We start from the raw sequence: 17,589 nt of genomic DNA on the forward strand, positions 1-17,589 counted from the left end.
TGGGGATTTCCCTGTTGGTCCAGCGGTTAAGAATCTGCCGTGCAATTCAGGGGATGCAGGCTCAATCCCTGGTCCAGGAACTAAGATCCCACATGCCTCAGAGCAACTCAGCTTACGCACCACAACCGAGTCTGCATACAGCAACGAAAAGACCCCACACGCTGCAACGAAGACCCGATGCAGCCAAATTAAAAAAAAAAAAAAAATTGGTTAAGATGGTAAATTTTACATTATGTATATTTTACAACTTTTATATGCTATCATTTAGTGGGTCGGTATTTGCGAAGCCCTCAGAATACAGTGTGACATACAGTAAGTCATTTTACAAGCATTTATAAAAATATAAAACTGACAACCTCTGGGGGAATACTAAGACCAACCTGCAAGGCATGAGCTATTACAGTCACAGAAACTTGACGGAAAGGCAACAGCAAAGTTCTGGGGCATAGGCTGCCAAACTTTCTCAGTTCACGGGGCCCTTAGCATTTCAGTCATTTTCCGCAGTGCCCCGAGGCCAAAAGAAAGTACCATTTAGTAAGCAATTAGGGCCAAACAAGTTTATAATTATTTATGTACTGTCAAACTAGTGTCTGCTGGGCATTATGCAACTTTTCAAACCCTGGAGTCTGAATGGACCCCACCCCTCCTTTTCCTGTTCCATGATGATTTTCAGGAGATACAGTACTCGCTTTTCTTTCAGCACAAGAGTGACCCAAAACCCAGTTTTGCAGGTATGTGACACCATGGAAAGAGGAGGAATATCATGACACTCAACTACCTGCAACTAGCAGTTCACACCATGTCCGGCAGATGTCACTGTTCCCCTCTAAAATGAAAACTATCCTGCTGGACCCGTGAGTTCCATGTGGTGCCTGGAAGCTTAGGGATCCCGGTCTCAATTCAGACCTCAGTCAGAGTCACAGTCATCTCCAAAGAGAAACCATACACAGTGGTTTTCATTTGGTTTTGCTTCCTCATTATAAGTCTTTTCTCAGCGCTGCAAACTCAAAGCTGGTCAGATGGAATTATTAAGGAGATAATACAATGGCTTAAAGTTGAGGTTGAGTCAAGTGGTTCAGTTCAGTTCAGTCGCTCAGTCATGTCCGACTCTTTGGGACCCCATGAATCGCAGCACGCCAGGCCTCCCTGTCCATCACCAACTCCCAGAGTTCACTCAGACTTACATCCATTGAGTCAGTGATGCCATCCAGCCATCTCATCCTCTGTCGTCCCCTTCTTCTGCCCCCAATCCCTCCCAGCATCAGAGTCTTTTCCAATAAGTCAATTCTTGGCATGAGGTGGCCAAAGTACTGGAGTTTCAGCTTTAGCATCATTCCTTCCAAAGAAATCCCAGGGCTAATCTCCTTCAAAATGGACTGGTTGGATCTCCCTGCAGTCCAAGGGACTCTCAAGAGTCTTCTCCAACACCACAGTTCAAAAACATCAATTCTTCAGTGCTTAGACTTCTTCACAGTCCAACTCTCACATCCATACATGACCACTGGAAAAACCTTAGCCTTGACTAGCCGGACCTTTGTTGGCAAAGTAATGTCTCTGCTTTTGAATATGCTATCTAGGTTGGACATAACTTTCCTTCCAAGGAGTAAGCATCTTTTAATTTCATGGCTGCAGTCACCATCTGCAGTGATTTTGGAGCCCCCCAAATTAAAAGTCTGACACTGTTTCCCCATCTATTTGCCATGAAGTGATGGGACCGGATGCCATGATCTTCGTTTTCTGAATGTTGAGCTTTAAGCCAACTTTTTCACTCTCCTCTTTCACTTTCATCAAGAGGCTTTTTAGTTCCTCTTCACTTTCTGCCATAAGGGTGGTGTCATCTGCATATCTGAGGCTATTGATATTTCTCCCGGCAATCTTGATTCCAGCTTGTGCTTCTTCCAGTCCAGCGTTTCTCATGATGTATTCTGCATATAAGTTAAATAAACAGGGTGACAATATACAGCCTTGACGTACTCCTTTTCCTATTTGGAACCAGTCTGCTGTTCCATGTCCAGTTCTAACTGTTGCTTCCTGACCTGCATACAGGTTTCTCAAGAGGCAGGTCAGGTGGTCTAGTATTCCCATCTCTTTCAGAATTTCCCACAGTTTTTTGTGATCCACACAGTCAAAGGCTTTGGCATAGTCAATAAAGCAGAAGTAGATGTTTTTCTGGAACTCTCTTGCTTTTTCCATGATCCAGCGGATGTTGGCGATTTGATCTGTGCTTCCTCTGCCTTTTCTAAAACCAGCTTGAACATCAGCAAGTTCACGGTTCATGTATTGCTGAAGCCTGGCTTGGAGAATTTTGAGCATTACTTTATTAGCATGTGAGATGAGTGCAATCGTGTGGTAGTTTGAGCATTCTTTGGCATTGCCTTTCTTTGGGATCGGAATGAAAACTGACCTTTTCCAGTCCTGTGGCCACTGCTGAGTTTTCCAAATTTGCTGGCATATTGAGTGTGGTTAAGACTCCACATTCCCAAAGCAGGGGGCACAGGTTGATCCCACGCACAGCACAGCAAGGCCAAATTAAAAAAAAAAAAGCAAGCATCACTCCAACAGTGATGCCTACCACTTGTTATTCCTAAGAGTTCTAACAGCTTAGGTATTACTTTGGAAATGAGGAAACTGAAGCTTAGAAACCAAAGCAGCTCTAACTGGTGTCAGGACTAGAAAGAAAGTGGCTGAGCTGACATCTGAACCCAGCCTGACTGACTCCAACACTGGGTCCTTTCCAGAAAGACACTAGCTCATTAGTGAACACGCTGATATGCAAGCGTAGTCATTCACTAGAAATCTGAGTTATGCAGCTGTTCATAAACCAGGGGAGAAAAATCTGTTGGCAATTTGTTAACACTCACAGTGCCCATGGTGTTCTCTGAAAGAGATCAACCAACAGGGGGAGAAAGTACCTCTTCTGGTGTAAAAAAATTTTTTTAATATTTGCATTTTAAATGGAAAAAATTAAGCAAAGAACTCTAAATCTATGAAGGATATAGTTCTGTTAGCGTTAGTCACTCAGTTGTGTCCAATTCTTTAGGACTCCATGGATGGCAGCCTGCCAGGCTCCTCTGTCTATGGAATTTTCTGGGCAAGAATACTAAAGTGAGTAGCCATTCTCTCCTCCAGGGGATCTTCCTGACCCAAGGATCTAACTTGGGCTTCTTGCACTGCAGGCAGATTCCTTACCATCTGAGCCACCAGGGAAGCCCCACAGTTCTATAAATCAAGTTCTATAAAGCAAAAATCATCCACATTCGTTGTCTCTCAGTGGTGCATTAGTCATGACTCTTTCGTTCAATGTATATTTTCTAAATCCTCAACGATGAATGTATGTTGTTTGTAATTAATAGTCAAGTTACTGCTTTTTCAAAAATCGTGATTTCTTTTGTGTGTGTGTGTGTTTAAAATGCTAAAAACCAGAGATATCGAAAAATGACTTTCCTAGGAGTTCCTTCATGGTCTAGTGGTTAGGACTCCGGGGTCTCACAGTCATGGCCTAGGTTCAATCCCTGGTCAGGGAACTTAGATTCTGCAAGCCACAGGGTATAGCCAAAATTTAAAAAAATATATTTTTTTTTAATTTTAAAAAAGGAAATGTATTTACTCTTCAACCTTGTGCCCATGTGCAGTTAAATTCTGTATCATGTTTAAATCACCATAATAATAATAATGAGAACAATAAAAAGTAGCAAAGAATTTAATTTTGAACAGAATCACAGTTTAACTCTTTCAGAGACTGAAGGTGTCAATAGCAGCAAATCTACTCTCCAGAGTGGCCACCAGGGGTCACTACTAGGACGCCTCACCCAGGTCAGGGTCACACACCACACTGACCATCACTAAAGTAGCGCAGCCTCGGAAGTCACCCAAACCACACAGTTGTGCACGGCTTTGTGTGAATATTAGTTTCTACTCTGGTTCACACGGTGCATCAGAATAAGCAATGAGGCTCTCTGAAGAGCATCACTGTGTTCAAAGAGTTTGAAAGTGCAGAGAAAGTTCAAACACAGCACTTTCAAAATGCATTTAGTGCCCCTTAGACACAGTCACTTTGGGGTGCATTTTAAAAGCAAGAGCCCATGGTATTCTGATCCAGTAGGTCTGGGATGGGACCCAGAATTCGGCACGTTTCAAAAGCAGCCCAGGTGATGAGGGTGTGCAGAGACGGGAACTACTGGGTTTTAGAAGGTGCCATCCTGCTACATGGCACAGGTAACAAGGTAGACTTCTGTTTCCATCCCTGACTCAGCAAATGGCCAACCTTAGCTCCGTGATAATTAGTCAATACAGTAGAGTATGGTACAAATAATAACGGGCAAATCAATGTTTTTCTTTCAATCTAGAAAAGTCCTGTGCTAAAATAAGAACTTTAATTTCCCCTAAATATTCAATCCTTGGATCCCTCTGATTGCAATTTGGTGATGTGCAGAAAAGAGACCTGCTTGGGAGCAAAGTTCTCAGCACTGACACACAGTCAAGTGAACTTAAATCCTAAACTTGGATGAAACTGTCAAAGTCAGCTCGACCATTATCAGTTTCACTTACCTTTGCTGTTTTATAACAGAGTCAAAACCAACGGTTTCTACAGGTTTATTTCCAATTATAACAATCTGCTCTGTTTCCTCTTCCTTTGGTTCATCTTCTAGCACATAGCGGTTCTTAATTGCAGTGAGAAAGTCTACTCCAAAATTTACTTTGTGTGGACGAATGAAGGATCCGGCTGTGGGGTGCCTGGAAATGGAGACAAATAGAACAGAGAGAATATCATCTGTGGGGATATTAAAATAAGATCACACGCACGAAAATCCTTTATAAATTGTCAGTCTGCCACAAATGTAAAATGTCTACATTTACAAATATATTAGCAAATAAAAGCAATTAAACAATTTTTAAAAAGAAGGAGAAAGCAAGTATCATCCACCAAGAATGGCCGTAAGGCAATGTTCTGAAGGTTTTTAAAATTTTCCGTATGCTAAAAAAGTAAAAACAGCATAAAAGGGAATATTTTTTAAAAAGCGTAATTGATACAATTGATCATAAAGTGTTGAGAGCTGATGCAAGCAGGTAAAATCCCAATAGATAAACAGATAAGAAATATAGAACAGATAATTCATAAAACAGGAAAGAGTATTAAAACATGGAGAAAAGTTTCACCTTGCTAATGATTAAGAAATGCAAATTTGGGGCTTCCCTGGTGGTTCAATGGTAAAGAATCCTCCCACCAATGTAGGAGACACGGTTCGATCCCTGGTCTGGGAAGACCCCATATGCTGCAGGGCAACAAAGCCCATGCTCCACAACTACTGAGCCTGTGCTCTAGAGCCCACAAGCCAAAGCTACTGAGTCCACTAAAGCCTGCACGCCTAGAGCCCGCGCTCCACATTAAGAGAAGCCACAGCAACGAGAAGCCCATGGACTGTAACTAGAGAGCACCCACCCCTCGCCGCCGCAACTGGAGAAGCAGCTCACAGCGCAACTAACACCCAGCGCGGCCAAAAACGGAAAATTTAAAAGATAAATTAAAAAAAAGCAAATGCAAACAATGAAACTATTTTCAATAAAATTGGCAAAAAATAAAGTCCTAACATTCAAAGACTGCAAGGCTGAGTTAGTGTTTGATTGTATAATCATACCCCTGGGAATCTGTCAGCAGGCAATAATTTAAAAATAAAACAAAACTGCACTTACAAAGAGTCTATATAATAGCATTTTTTAAAACTGAGGAATTCTGGAAACCATAAAAATGTCCAGCTGGACAGGAACTATTAAGTGAACCAGATAGATGAGGTCATTAAAGTATTCTAGCTGTAATACTTAAGAAAACTACTTACAGAATAATGCTGAGATTTCTAAAAACTGATCCAAATTGTACATGACACAGCTACAGAAGAATCTTATCTATGGCTAGACAAAGATTGAATAAGGACACAAAGAAATGAAAATACTTGTGGATAACAGGATTACATACAAAATCTTTTAAATTATAACCTGAACTAAATGAAAGTTCAAATGTGGGGATAAAATTAGAGCATGAATATTCTATATTCTACAAAGTATAGATATCCTACCATAATTTATATTTACCATTTATATATTTTATATAAATTTATATTTACCATAATTTACATAATTTTAAATTACAAAATTGTTTTATAGCCATTTTTAGCAATAATTTCTATAAGAATTTAATAAAAATATTAACCATATTGCCATATGTAAGGACTATTGTCAGGCTTTTCAAAAGACTCAAAACAGATCTTTAGACACATTACATTTCACCATCAGCACTGGATCATGGCAACAAGACCTAACTTTAAGGGAAATCCAAGTATGCCTACAAAACAGCTAAAAATGGCAGTATCCTTTGATCACAGTAGAGAATAAATGATGAAATACACGAATCGCCAAAAACTGTACAATAACACTATTTTGGCTTATGCCCTTTAACTCTTAGAGAAATCAAACTTCCCTATAAATCACCATAATTAAAGGGGATGAAATACTGACGATAAATTTTGTCAATATAAACATATATACATTTTTTTTTGGAATGTGGCTCTAGAGAGATTACCAGATTGTGAAAGGTATTTGTAACCCCAGAGTCAGAAGTGATGCCTCAGGCAAAAAGTGGCCCCGAGGTCGTGAGAACCCCAGAGAGGGCAGCGTCCCGGAAGGCGACAGAGACTGGGCATCTCTGTTGCCACAAAATCTAGCAACTGGAAAGTAACCCTGGAAGAAGTAGCTGGGGTGGGGCCGTGAGGCGAATTCCAGTGAGAGGAGACTGGGCTTAGATTACTCTCACTCCGAGGAGTTTTATTGGAAAGGGGAATTTATGTTTTAAGACAGGACAAGGCATGAAACTTATATGCTGATGAAGATAACCCTACAAAGAGGGGGAAACTGTTGATGCAGGAAATTAAATTCTCTGTTGCAGCAAAATCACGTTCTGAATCTGTGTTGTCTGCTGGGGTATCAGAGGATCACTGTCTACCAGAAGCTGCCTAGAATACTTCGGTTTTTTGTTTTCTCACATGTTTTTTCATTGTGGTAAAAGTCACATAATATAAAACATACTATTTTAACAAATTGAACTGTACGCAACGTTCACACTGTTGTATGGCTCTTGCCATCATCCATCTCCCAGACTGTTCACCTTCCTAAACTGAAATTCTGTCCCCATTAAACACTAAGTCCCTACCCACTCCCATCCAGCCCCTGGCATCCACCAGTGTCCTTTCTGATTCTACGAATTTGGCTATTCTAGGTATCTCGTATAAGTGAAATTAAACAGTATTTGTCCACACCTAATGTAGATTAGAATGCAGAAATAATATTGCTTTAACTGTAGGAATTTAAGGGATTAGATTTGATAGAGTGCCTGAAGAACTATGGACAGAGGTTCGTGACACTGTACAGGAGGCAGTGATTAAGACCATCTCCAAGAAAAAGAAATGCAAAAGAGCAAAATGGTTGTCTGAGGAGGCCTTACAAATAGCTGAGAAAAGAAAGTTTTCTCAAAAGAAAAGCTGAGAAAAGAAAAGAAAGAAAAGAAAGTTAAAGGAGAAAAAGGAAAGATATACCCCTTTGAATGCAGAATTTCAAAGAAGAGCGAGGAGAAGAAAGCCTTCCTCAGTGATCAATGCAAAGAAATAGAGGAAAACAACAGAATGGGAAAGACTAGAGATCTCTTCAAGAAAATTAGATACCAAAGGACACTTCATGCAAAAATGGGCACAATAAAGGACAGAGATGGTATGGACCTAACAGAAGCAGAAGATATTGAGAAGAGGTGGCAAGAATACACAGAACTACACAAAAAAGATCTTCATGACCCAGAAAACCATATCATGTGATCACTCACCTAGAGCGATCCTGGAATGCAAAGTCAAGTGGGTCTTAGGAAGCATCACTACGAACAAAGCCAGAGGAGGTGATGGAATTCCAGTTGAGCTATTTCAAATCCTAAAAGATGATGTTAAAGTAACGCACTCAACATGCCAGCAAATTTGGAAAACTGAGCAGTGGCCACAGGGCCAGAAAAGGTCAGTTTTCATTCCAATCCCAAAGAAAGGCAATGCCAAAGAATGCTCAAACTACCTCACCATTGCACTCATCTCACACACTAGCAAAGTAATGCTCAAAATGCTCCAAGTGAGGTTTCAACAGTACATGAACCGAGAACTGCCAGGTGTTCAACTGGATTTAGAAAAGGCAGAGGAACCAGAGATCAAATTGTCAACATCTGCTGGATCATCGAAAAAGCAAGAGAATACCAGAAAAGTATCTACTTCTGCTTTATCGATTGTGCCAAAGCCGTTGAATGTGTAGATCACAATAAACTGTGGAAAATTCTGAAAGAGATGGGAATACCAGACCACCTGACCTGCGTCTTGAGAAACCTATATGCAGGTCAGGAAGCAACAGTTAGAACTGGACATAGAACAACAGACTGGTTCCAAATTGGGAAAGGGCTATGTCAAGGCTGTATATTGTCACTCTGCTTATTTAACTTCTATGCAGAGTACATCATGAGAAATGCCTGGCTGGAAGAAGCACAAGCTGGAATCAAGATTGCTGGGAGAAATATCAATAACCTCAGATACGCAGATGACACCACCCTTATGGCAGAAAGTGAAGAAGAACTAAAAAGCCTCTTGATGAAAGCGAAAGAGGAGAGTGAAAAAGTTGGCTTAAAACTCAACATTCAGAAAACGATCATGGCATCTGGTCCCATCACTTCTTGACAAATAGATGGGGAAACAACAGAAACAGCGACAGACTTTATTTTGGGGGAGGGCTCTAAAATTACTCCAGATGGTGACTGCAGCCATGAAATTAAGACGCTTGCTCCTTGGAAGAAAAGCCATGATCAACCTAGGCAGCATATTAAAAAGCAGAGACATTACTTTGCCAACAAAGGTCCATCTAGTCAAAGCTATGGCTTTTCCAGTAATCATGTATGGATATCAGAGTTGGACTATAAAGAAAGCTGAGCACCAAAGAGCTGATGCTTTTGAACTGAGGTGTTGGAGAAAACTCTTGAGGGTCCCTTGGACTGCAAGGAGATCAAACCACTCAATCCTAAAGGAAATTAGTCCTGAATATTCACGGGAAGGACTGATGTTGAAGCTGAAATTACAATACTTTGGCCACCTGATGCAAAGAACTGACTACTTGGAAAAGACCCTGATGCTGGGAAAGATTGAAGGCAGGAGAAGGGGATGACAGAGGATGAGATGGTTGGATGGTATCACCAATTCAATGGACATGAGTTTGAGCAAGCTCTGGCAGTTGGTGATGTGCAAGAAAGCCTGGTGTGCTGCAGTCCATGGGGTCACAAAGAGTTGGACATGACTGAGCAACTGAACTGAACTGAATTGTTAGAAAGGATCCTAGTGTGAAGAACACAGTTCTGTTTTAATAAAACACATTTCTATCACTTGGCTAAAGACATTAAACGTAGCTAGCCTCATTTTTAAAGGTTCAAAGGAATCTACCTAAGAGATGATCTAATGCAGGACTTCTCAAACTCAACCCAGTCAGTCAGTCACCTGGAAAGCTTATTAGAACCCACCTTGGGATGTACACTCAGTGGTACTGGGCTGCAGCCAGGGGATTCTGATGCAGAGCAACCTCGGCTCCCACTTTAAGAAACTCATCTAATTCAATTCCATTTCAGTTGCAGATACTGGGATGACCATCACAGAGGTACATGAGCTGTGCTTGTGCAAAGTTGCTTCAGTCGCATCCAACTCTTTGCAATGCCACGGACTGCAGGTCACCATGCTCCTCTGTCCACGGGACTCTCCGGGCAAGAATACTGGAGTGGGTTCTGTGCCCTCTTCAGGGGACCTTCTGCAGAGGTGCACAGCCAAGACCAAAAATCATGGAGTCCTGATGACCAGTGCACTATCCTTTCCTGCATCTCTGTCTCTACTCTCCTCACTACCACAAATTTTAGTAGTTAGTAGATCTGTTAGTAGGTATTATTATTTAATGCTGTTTAGTAAAGAAATAAAATAAGCACTTTAATAATAAATGAGAAAACAACAATGCAAAACAAATACCATGGTTTTCATTTCTGTCCTAAATGTATACTTTTAAAAACTGTGAAAGTGAAGTTGCTCACTCATGTCCGACTCTTTGCAACCCTGTGGACTGTAGCCCACCAGGCTCCTCCGTCCATGGGATTCTCCAGGCAAGAGTACTGGAGTGGGTTGCCACTTCCTTCTCCAGGGGACCTTCTCGACCCAGGGATCGAACCCAGGTCTCCCGCATTGCAAGCAGACACTTTAACCTCTGAGCCACCAGGGAAAAACTGTGGTAATGAACAATTCCATGGCATAGTGAAAGCTATAGTTTTTCCAGTAGTCATGTGTGGATGTGAGTCGGACCATAAAGAAGGCTGAGCACCAAAGAATTGATGCTTTCGAACTGTGATATTGGAGAAGACTCTAGACAGTCCCTTGGACTGCAAGGAGATTAAACTAGTCAATCCTAAAGGAAATCAACCCTGAGTTTTTACTGAAGGACTGATGCTGAAACTGAAGCTCCAGTACTCTGGACACCTGATGCAAAGAACCAACTCATCGGAAAAGACCCTGAAGCTGGCAAAGGTTGAAGCTAGGAGGAAAAGGAGATGACAGAGGATGACATGGTTGGATGGCATCACCAACTCAACAGACATGAGTTTGAGCAAGCTCTGGGAGATGGTAAAAGACAGTGAAGGCTGGCAATGCTGCAGTCCATGGGGTTGCAAAGAGTTGGATACAACTGAGTGACTTAACAACAATGAACAATTCAAGAATAGACCTTTATTAGAGCTTAGTTTGGCTGCAGGCAGAAGAAAGGAGTTAGGAATGGTGTTGGATGGTTACAAAGTAGACGCTATGCCTTTTTCAGATCAAGGATCACATCCAAGGTCAGTCTCCTCTGCAACATTCCTGGCAGATCTCTCAGAAAACAAAACAGTGCTGCAAATACTGAAAAATACCAGCTGAATGAGTGCCCATCAATAACCATAAATCTCCAAAGGTAAACTAGTAATTCATAAAGATTTCACAGAAAAACTATCAAGATGTTGCATCTCAACACTGAAATCCTGAATCCTGTCTAAAGAGAAAAAACTAGGGGAGGGGAAGGAGTGAAGGGGGAAGAGCACAAAATTTGTTTTCTTATAAACACTCAGCATGTTTAAGGTCCTGCCTCCTTCTGCCCACCAATTACAGAATGCAGGCAGCAAAATTCACATCCTGACCATGGCCCTTGCAGAAATAGAAGACTCTCACAAAGCACTGTAATCAAGATTAGGTCTGCCCAACAGAGAGATAAAATTCAGGTGCCCAGTTAAATCTGGATTTCAGATAAACAATTGGTTTTCAATTGAATTTCAATTGTTTCTTCCATCTTTTTTCAGTATGATGCACGTCCCATGCTTACACTAAAAAATGATTTACTGCTTATCTGAAATCAAAATTTCACTGTGAATTTTCTTTTTTTATTTAGTGAATCCAGCAACTCTACTCAAAGGTAAAGGGAGACCAACAGAGCCCAAAAGTACCATAGTAAACTTTTTTTAAACTGGGGATGGTTTAAATGCTGGGTGCTGGGAAAGACTGGGTCCCTGGGGAGTATCAGATAACTGTTGATCTTGATACCTTGCTTGTTTCAAGCTTGCCCAGAGCCTTCTCACCAAGATCAAGTAACCAACCATAACCATTCACCCTGGGAGAACTATTCACTCATTTAACGTATACCAAGAATTGACCTGGTGAACTAACTCATTTTCCCAGCAGGAGAGAAAAAAAAAAAAAAAAGGCGAATAGATAGGCATCTTTTTTTTGCACATTCCTTCTGAATGTCACAATTTCTATTTTGCCCTGATTCATGGAAAGCTTCTGAAAACGAAATCTCTCTCCTCACCTTTTACAGGCAGGGAGATTCACCCTGCCTGTAACCTATCAGCACACTTAGTGATTATTTTAAAAATTCTTCTATCACTTTACACCACATGCTCAGTCGTTCAGTTGTGTCTGACTCTTTGCAGCCCCATGGCCTATAGCCTATATCCTATAGAATCCTATATCCATGGGATTTTCCAGGCAAGAACACTGGAGCAGGTTGCCATTTCCTACTCCAGGGGATTTTCTCAACCCAGGGATCAAACCTGTCTCTTGCGTCTCCTGCATAGGCAAATGCGTTCTTTACCACTAGCGCCACCCTGGAAGCACTTTGTACCATACCAGGAGAATATTTTACTTATTTTTAAATAAATTTTTATTGCAATATAGTTGCTTTACAGTGTATATAGTCAATCCTCATTAGTTATCTATTTCATACAGAGTATCAGTAGTGTATATATGTCAATCCCCATCTCCCAATTCATCCCAGTCCCTAGGGAGAATATTTTATATTGATTTATTAATGCTCATTCAAGAACTTCAAAATACTTCATGACAATCTTAGGCTACACACAGTAAATCAAGAAGATTCCATTTGTTAAGTTAGCCAGTATCATGGATAAAGTTTGAGATACCATGTCCCCTCTGATGCCAAGTATAAATTCTATTCATGGTGGTGAAGAACACACTTTAAGATTTCTTGATCACCAGAACAGAGAAATCATATAATTACCTAGAAAGCGAACATTTTCAGTAACAGCTGAGGGTAAAATACTGACCCAAACAGTTCTAAGAGTTTAGAGTATAGGTTGTTTAGGTTGAGAAAAAAGCACTGGAAATCCACACACAAGGTAGAGAGAACTTCAAGGTTCATCACCTTAACTGAACCACTCAACTCCTCAAAAGACAAGAGATGGAGAAAAAGAAGCACCTGAAAGAGACACTGATGACTGGTTCACAGCCACACATTTGGGGTAAACCTGTATACTACCACTGTATACTGAAAAAGTCACAAATATTAATTATGGGCGCTGTATATTGTCACCCTGCTTATTTAACTTATATGCAGAGTACATCATGAGAAACGCTGGACTGGAAGAAGCACAAGCTGGAATCAAGATTGCCGGGAGAAATAACAATAACCTCAGATATGCAGATGACACCACCCTTATGGCAGAAGGAAAAGAGGAACTAAAAAGCCTCTTGATGAAAGTGAAAGAGGAGAGTGAAAAAGTTGGCTTAAAACTCAACATTCAGAAAACAAAGATCATGGCATCCGGTCCCATCACTTCATGGAAAATAGATGGGGAAACAGTGGAAACAGTGTCAGACTTTATTTTTCTGGGGTCCAAAATCACTGCAGATGGTGACTGCAGCCATGAAATTAAAAGATGCTTACTCCTTGGAAGGAAAGTTATGACCAACCTAGATAGCATATTCAAAAGCAGAGACGTTACTTTGCCAACAAAGGTCCGTCTAGTCAAGGCTATGGTTTTTCCAGTGGCCACATATGGAGGTGAGAATTGGACTGTGAAGAAGGCTGAGCGCCGAAGAATTGATGCTTTTGAACTGTGGTGTTGGAGAAGACTCTTGAGAGTCCCTTGGACTGCAAGGAGACCCAACCAGTCCATTCTGAAGGAGATCAGCCCTGGGATTTCTTTGGAAGGAATGATGCTAAAGCTGAAACTCCAGTACTTTGGCCACCTCATGTGAAGAGTTGACTCATTGGAAAAGTCTCTGATGCTGGGAGGGATTGGGGGCAGGAGGAGAAGGGGCCGACAGAGGATGAGATGGCTGGATGGCATCACTGACTCGATGGACGTGAGTCTGAGTGAACTCTGGGAGTTGGTGATGGACAGGGAGGCCTGGCGTGCTGCGATTCATGGGGTTGCAAAGAGTCGGACATGACTGAGCAACTGAACTGAACCAAACATTATAAATAAGAGACTGCCATATTTACCTTAGGTTATACAGAAATCAGACTGAAACTAAACATGATGTGAAATTACCAGCACCCATGTTCAGAATGTACGCCCTGAGCTGGGCTTTGAAAACCACCCTATCCAGGGTCTGCTCTCAAGCATCAGGGTGTCACCCCCGCAACCTGAGACGCTAGGGAGACTCAAGAAGCAGGGGGTTTTCAAACACCCAATTCAATATACCCTGATATCCCGCTTACAGTGCAGAGGCCAGCAAACTAGTCTTCACAAGACATGTGTGCTAGAGCACATAACTGCACTGCTACAGCATGTCTAACACAATGTCGGCCACTTGATATTAACACATGCTTCTGAAGAGATGGAGACTTGAGTTCTGCTATCAAGATGGCAACTTCTGATTCACCTGCCTCATTTAAAACGGGTACACCAACCTTTTTGTCATTTACCTATTTCACAAGTCTAAGAGGAGAACATTTATCATCTGGCAACGTTAAACTGCTCTGGCTTCATGGAAACAGCATAAAAGCATTAAAATGCTTACTATGGTTAAAAAAAAAAACTGTAATTATGGTTTTCCAAGTAAAATTTGAAATATGAAGGAAGACTCCAATAAAGTTAGTAAGAGATCTGAATTAACTTAATAACAAGTGCATGTGATATAATCTATTTTGTCTGATTTAGAGATTTCTAGATACTGACATAATCTTTACTAGTTGAAGCCATGTTCAAATGAATATTAACATCAGTATTAACAACTATAAAGGAAAAGGTCATTCCTTTAGTTTAGATCAGTGGTTACCCACCATATCAGAGCCAATGCACCCTTTTACACTGCCCCCAAAACAACCTGAAATGCAATTACCTACCCATATAGGATTTCAAAGTCAATAAAAAATGCCCATTTCATTGAAACAAAAGTAATTTATAATAAGATAATATGTATTTTGACGTGTAGATGCTCAGGCAAGGCTGTAACTAGGAGACACGATAAAACAAGGAGATGCTTATTTCAAGAGTAAGAACTGAAACACCAAGTCCGCACCCTTCAGCACTTCAGGGCAAATCCCACATCTGCCAGGACTGAGGCAATCTTCACTGTACTACTCAGAGACTGAAAATACCATCACATCCAGAGACCACTAAGGACATGTAGCCATGGATGATTTGGGAGGTGCTGGAGCAGGCTCCACGGCAAACATTCCCTCAGCTGGAGGCTGTGTGAGGTCATGGTCCAGGTAAGGCATCAATAGGCACAGATAAGAAATTTCTGTTTCCACACCTTTCCAAACACATAAATTGCTCCCTTCATCTCCATAAACTCTTGACAGATTCTGAGCTGGCCTTGTGACATATGTGTCATCACCACTGGCCTCTAGGAACATGCCAATTCTTCTATCCTGACTTTTCAAAATTACAGACTGCTGAACTAGCAAACAGTTTGCGATTATCTAATTTTGACCTTCATTTTAGAGGTCAGTAAAGTGTGATTTGTTTGGGGTTCTAAAGATTGTTAAAACCAAAGCATGAAGCTGCTTGATTTCCAGGAATGTGTTCACTGTACAACATTTAAACAATGATAAGCTTAATATTCCCCTTCAGGGATCATAGCCTTTCCATGGTGAAGGGGCTTGCATAACTCAATGAAGCTATGAGCTATGTCGTGCAGGGCCACCCAAGATGGACAGGTGACAGAGAAGGGCTCTGATAAAACATGGTCCGCTGGAGGAGGAAATGGCAAACTACTCCAGGATTCTTGCTGCAAGAACCTCATGAACAGTATAAAAAAGGAAAAAGATATGACACTGTAAAATGAGTCCCTCAGGTTGGAAGGTGTCCAATATGCTACTGGGAAAGAGCAGATGGAAATTACTAATATCTCCAGAAAGAATGAAGCAGCTGGGCCAAAGCAGAAATGATGCTCAGTTATGGATGTGTCTGGTGGTGAAAGTCTGATGCTATAAAGAACATTACTGCACAGAAACCTGGAATAGTTAGGTCCATGAATTAAAGTAAATTGGACGTCAGCCAGGAGATGACAAGAGTGAACATCGACTTCTTAGCCATCTGTGAACTAAAATGGATGGGAATGGGCGACTTTAATTCAGATGACTATTGTGTCTACTATGGTGGGCAAGATTCCCTTAGAAGAAATGGAGTAGCCCTCAGAGTAAACAAGAGAGTCCAGAATGCAGTCCTTGGGTACAATTTTAAAAACGACAAGCCATTCAATATCACAGTAATCTAAGCCTATGCTCCAACCACCAAGGCCAAAGAAGCTGAACTTAAACAGTTTAGCTACAGCTCAGCTACAGCTAAAGACGTACAAGAACTTCTAGAACGAACACACACAAAAAGATGTCCTTTTCAGCATAGGGGATTGGAACGAAAAGCAGGAAGTCAAAAGATACCTGGAGTAACAGGCAAGTTTGGCCTTGGAGTACAAAATGAAGCAGGGTAAAGGCTAACAGAGCTTTGCTAAGAGAATACACTGGTCATAGAAAACAGCTTCTTTCAACAACACAAGAGATGATTCTACACATGGACATTACGAGATGGTCAATACAAAATTAGACTGATTACGTTCTTTGTAGCCAAAGACAGAGAAGCTCTACACAGTCAGCAAAACAAAGACCTGGAGCTGACTGTGGCTCAGATCATCAGCTTCTCACTGAAAAATTGAAGAAAGTAGGGGAAACCACTATGCCATTCAGGTATGACAAATCAAATCCCTTATGATTATACAGTGGACGTGACAAATATATTCAAGGGACTGAATTTATTCAATCCCAGATCTGGTAGACAGAGTGCCTGAAGAACTATGGATGGAGGTTCATAACATTGTACAGGATGCAATGACCAAAACCACCCCAAAGTAAAAGACATGCTAAGAAGGCAAAATGGTTGTCTGAGGAGGCCTTACAGATAGCTGAGGAAAGAAGAAAAACAAAAGACAAGGGAGAAAAGGAAAGATATACCCAACTGGATGCAGAGTCTCAGAGAACAACAAGGAGAGATAAGAAGGCCTTCTTAAATGAACAATGCAAACAGGATGGGAAAGACTAGAGATCTCCTCAAGAAAACTGGAGGTATCTAGGGGACATTTCATGCAAAGATGGGCTCAATAAAGGACAGAAACACTAAGGATCTAACAGAACCAGAACAGATAAAGAAGAGGCGGTAAGAATACACAGAAGAACTATACAAAAAAGGTCTTAAAGATCTGGATAACCATGATGGTGTGGTCACTCATCTAGACCAGACAATTTGGGAGTCTGAAGTCAAGTGGGCCTTAGGAAGCATTACTATGAACAAAGCTGGTGGAGGTGATGGAATTTCCACTGAGCTATTTAAAATCCTAAAAGATGATGCTGTTAAAGTGCTGTACTCAATACATCAGCAAATCTAGAAAACTCAGCAGTGGCCACTCTACTGGAAAGGTCAATTTTCATTCTAATCCCAAAGAAGAACAACCCCAAATAATGTTCAAAGTACCATACTTTTGCATTCATTTCACGTGCTAGTAAGGTTATCCTCAATATCCATCAAGCCAGGCTTCAACAGTACATGAACAGAGAACTTCCAGATGTACAAGCTGGGTTTAGAAAAGGCAGAGAAACTAGAGATTAAAATTCCAACACTGATTAGAGAGAAAGAAAGGGAATCCCAAAAAAACAATCCCAGAAAAACAAAACGTCTATTGCTTCCTTGACTACACTAAAGCTTTTAACTATATGGATCACAACAAA

At 41.1% G+C, this 17,589-nt stretch overlaps 1 protein-coding gene across 10 annotated transcripts in view; it reads right to left on the reverse strand.

Moving 5' to 3' along the window:
• The window catches only part of TBCE (tubulin folding cofactor E), an 89,043-nt gene that overhangs the window by 17,886 nt on the left and 53,568 nt on the right, over positions 1-17,589 (reverse strand). For all 10 annotated transcript variants that reach the window (XM_086382839.1, XM_086382831.1, XM_086382836.1 and 7 more), the window contains one exon: positions 4,549-4,734. Coding sequence is in view for 5 of the 10 variants with exons in the window: in XM_086382831.1 (XP_086238957.1) it covers positions 4,549-4,734 (186 nt within the window). In the remaining 5 variants the exon portion in view is untranslated. The remainder of the gene's footprint in view (positions 1-4,548; positions 4,735-17,589) is intronic.

The sequence above is a fragment of the Bos grunniens genome, chromosome 28, assembly GCF_055505025.1.
Source record: "Bos grunniens cultivar Pamir isolate PY7600 chromosome 28, Bosgru_T2T1.0, whole genome shotgun sequence".
Lineage (NCBI taxonomy): Eukaryota > Metazoa > Chordata > Mammalia > Artiodactyla > Bovidae > Bos > Bos grunniens.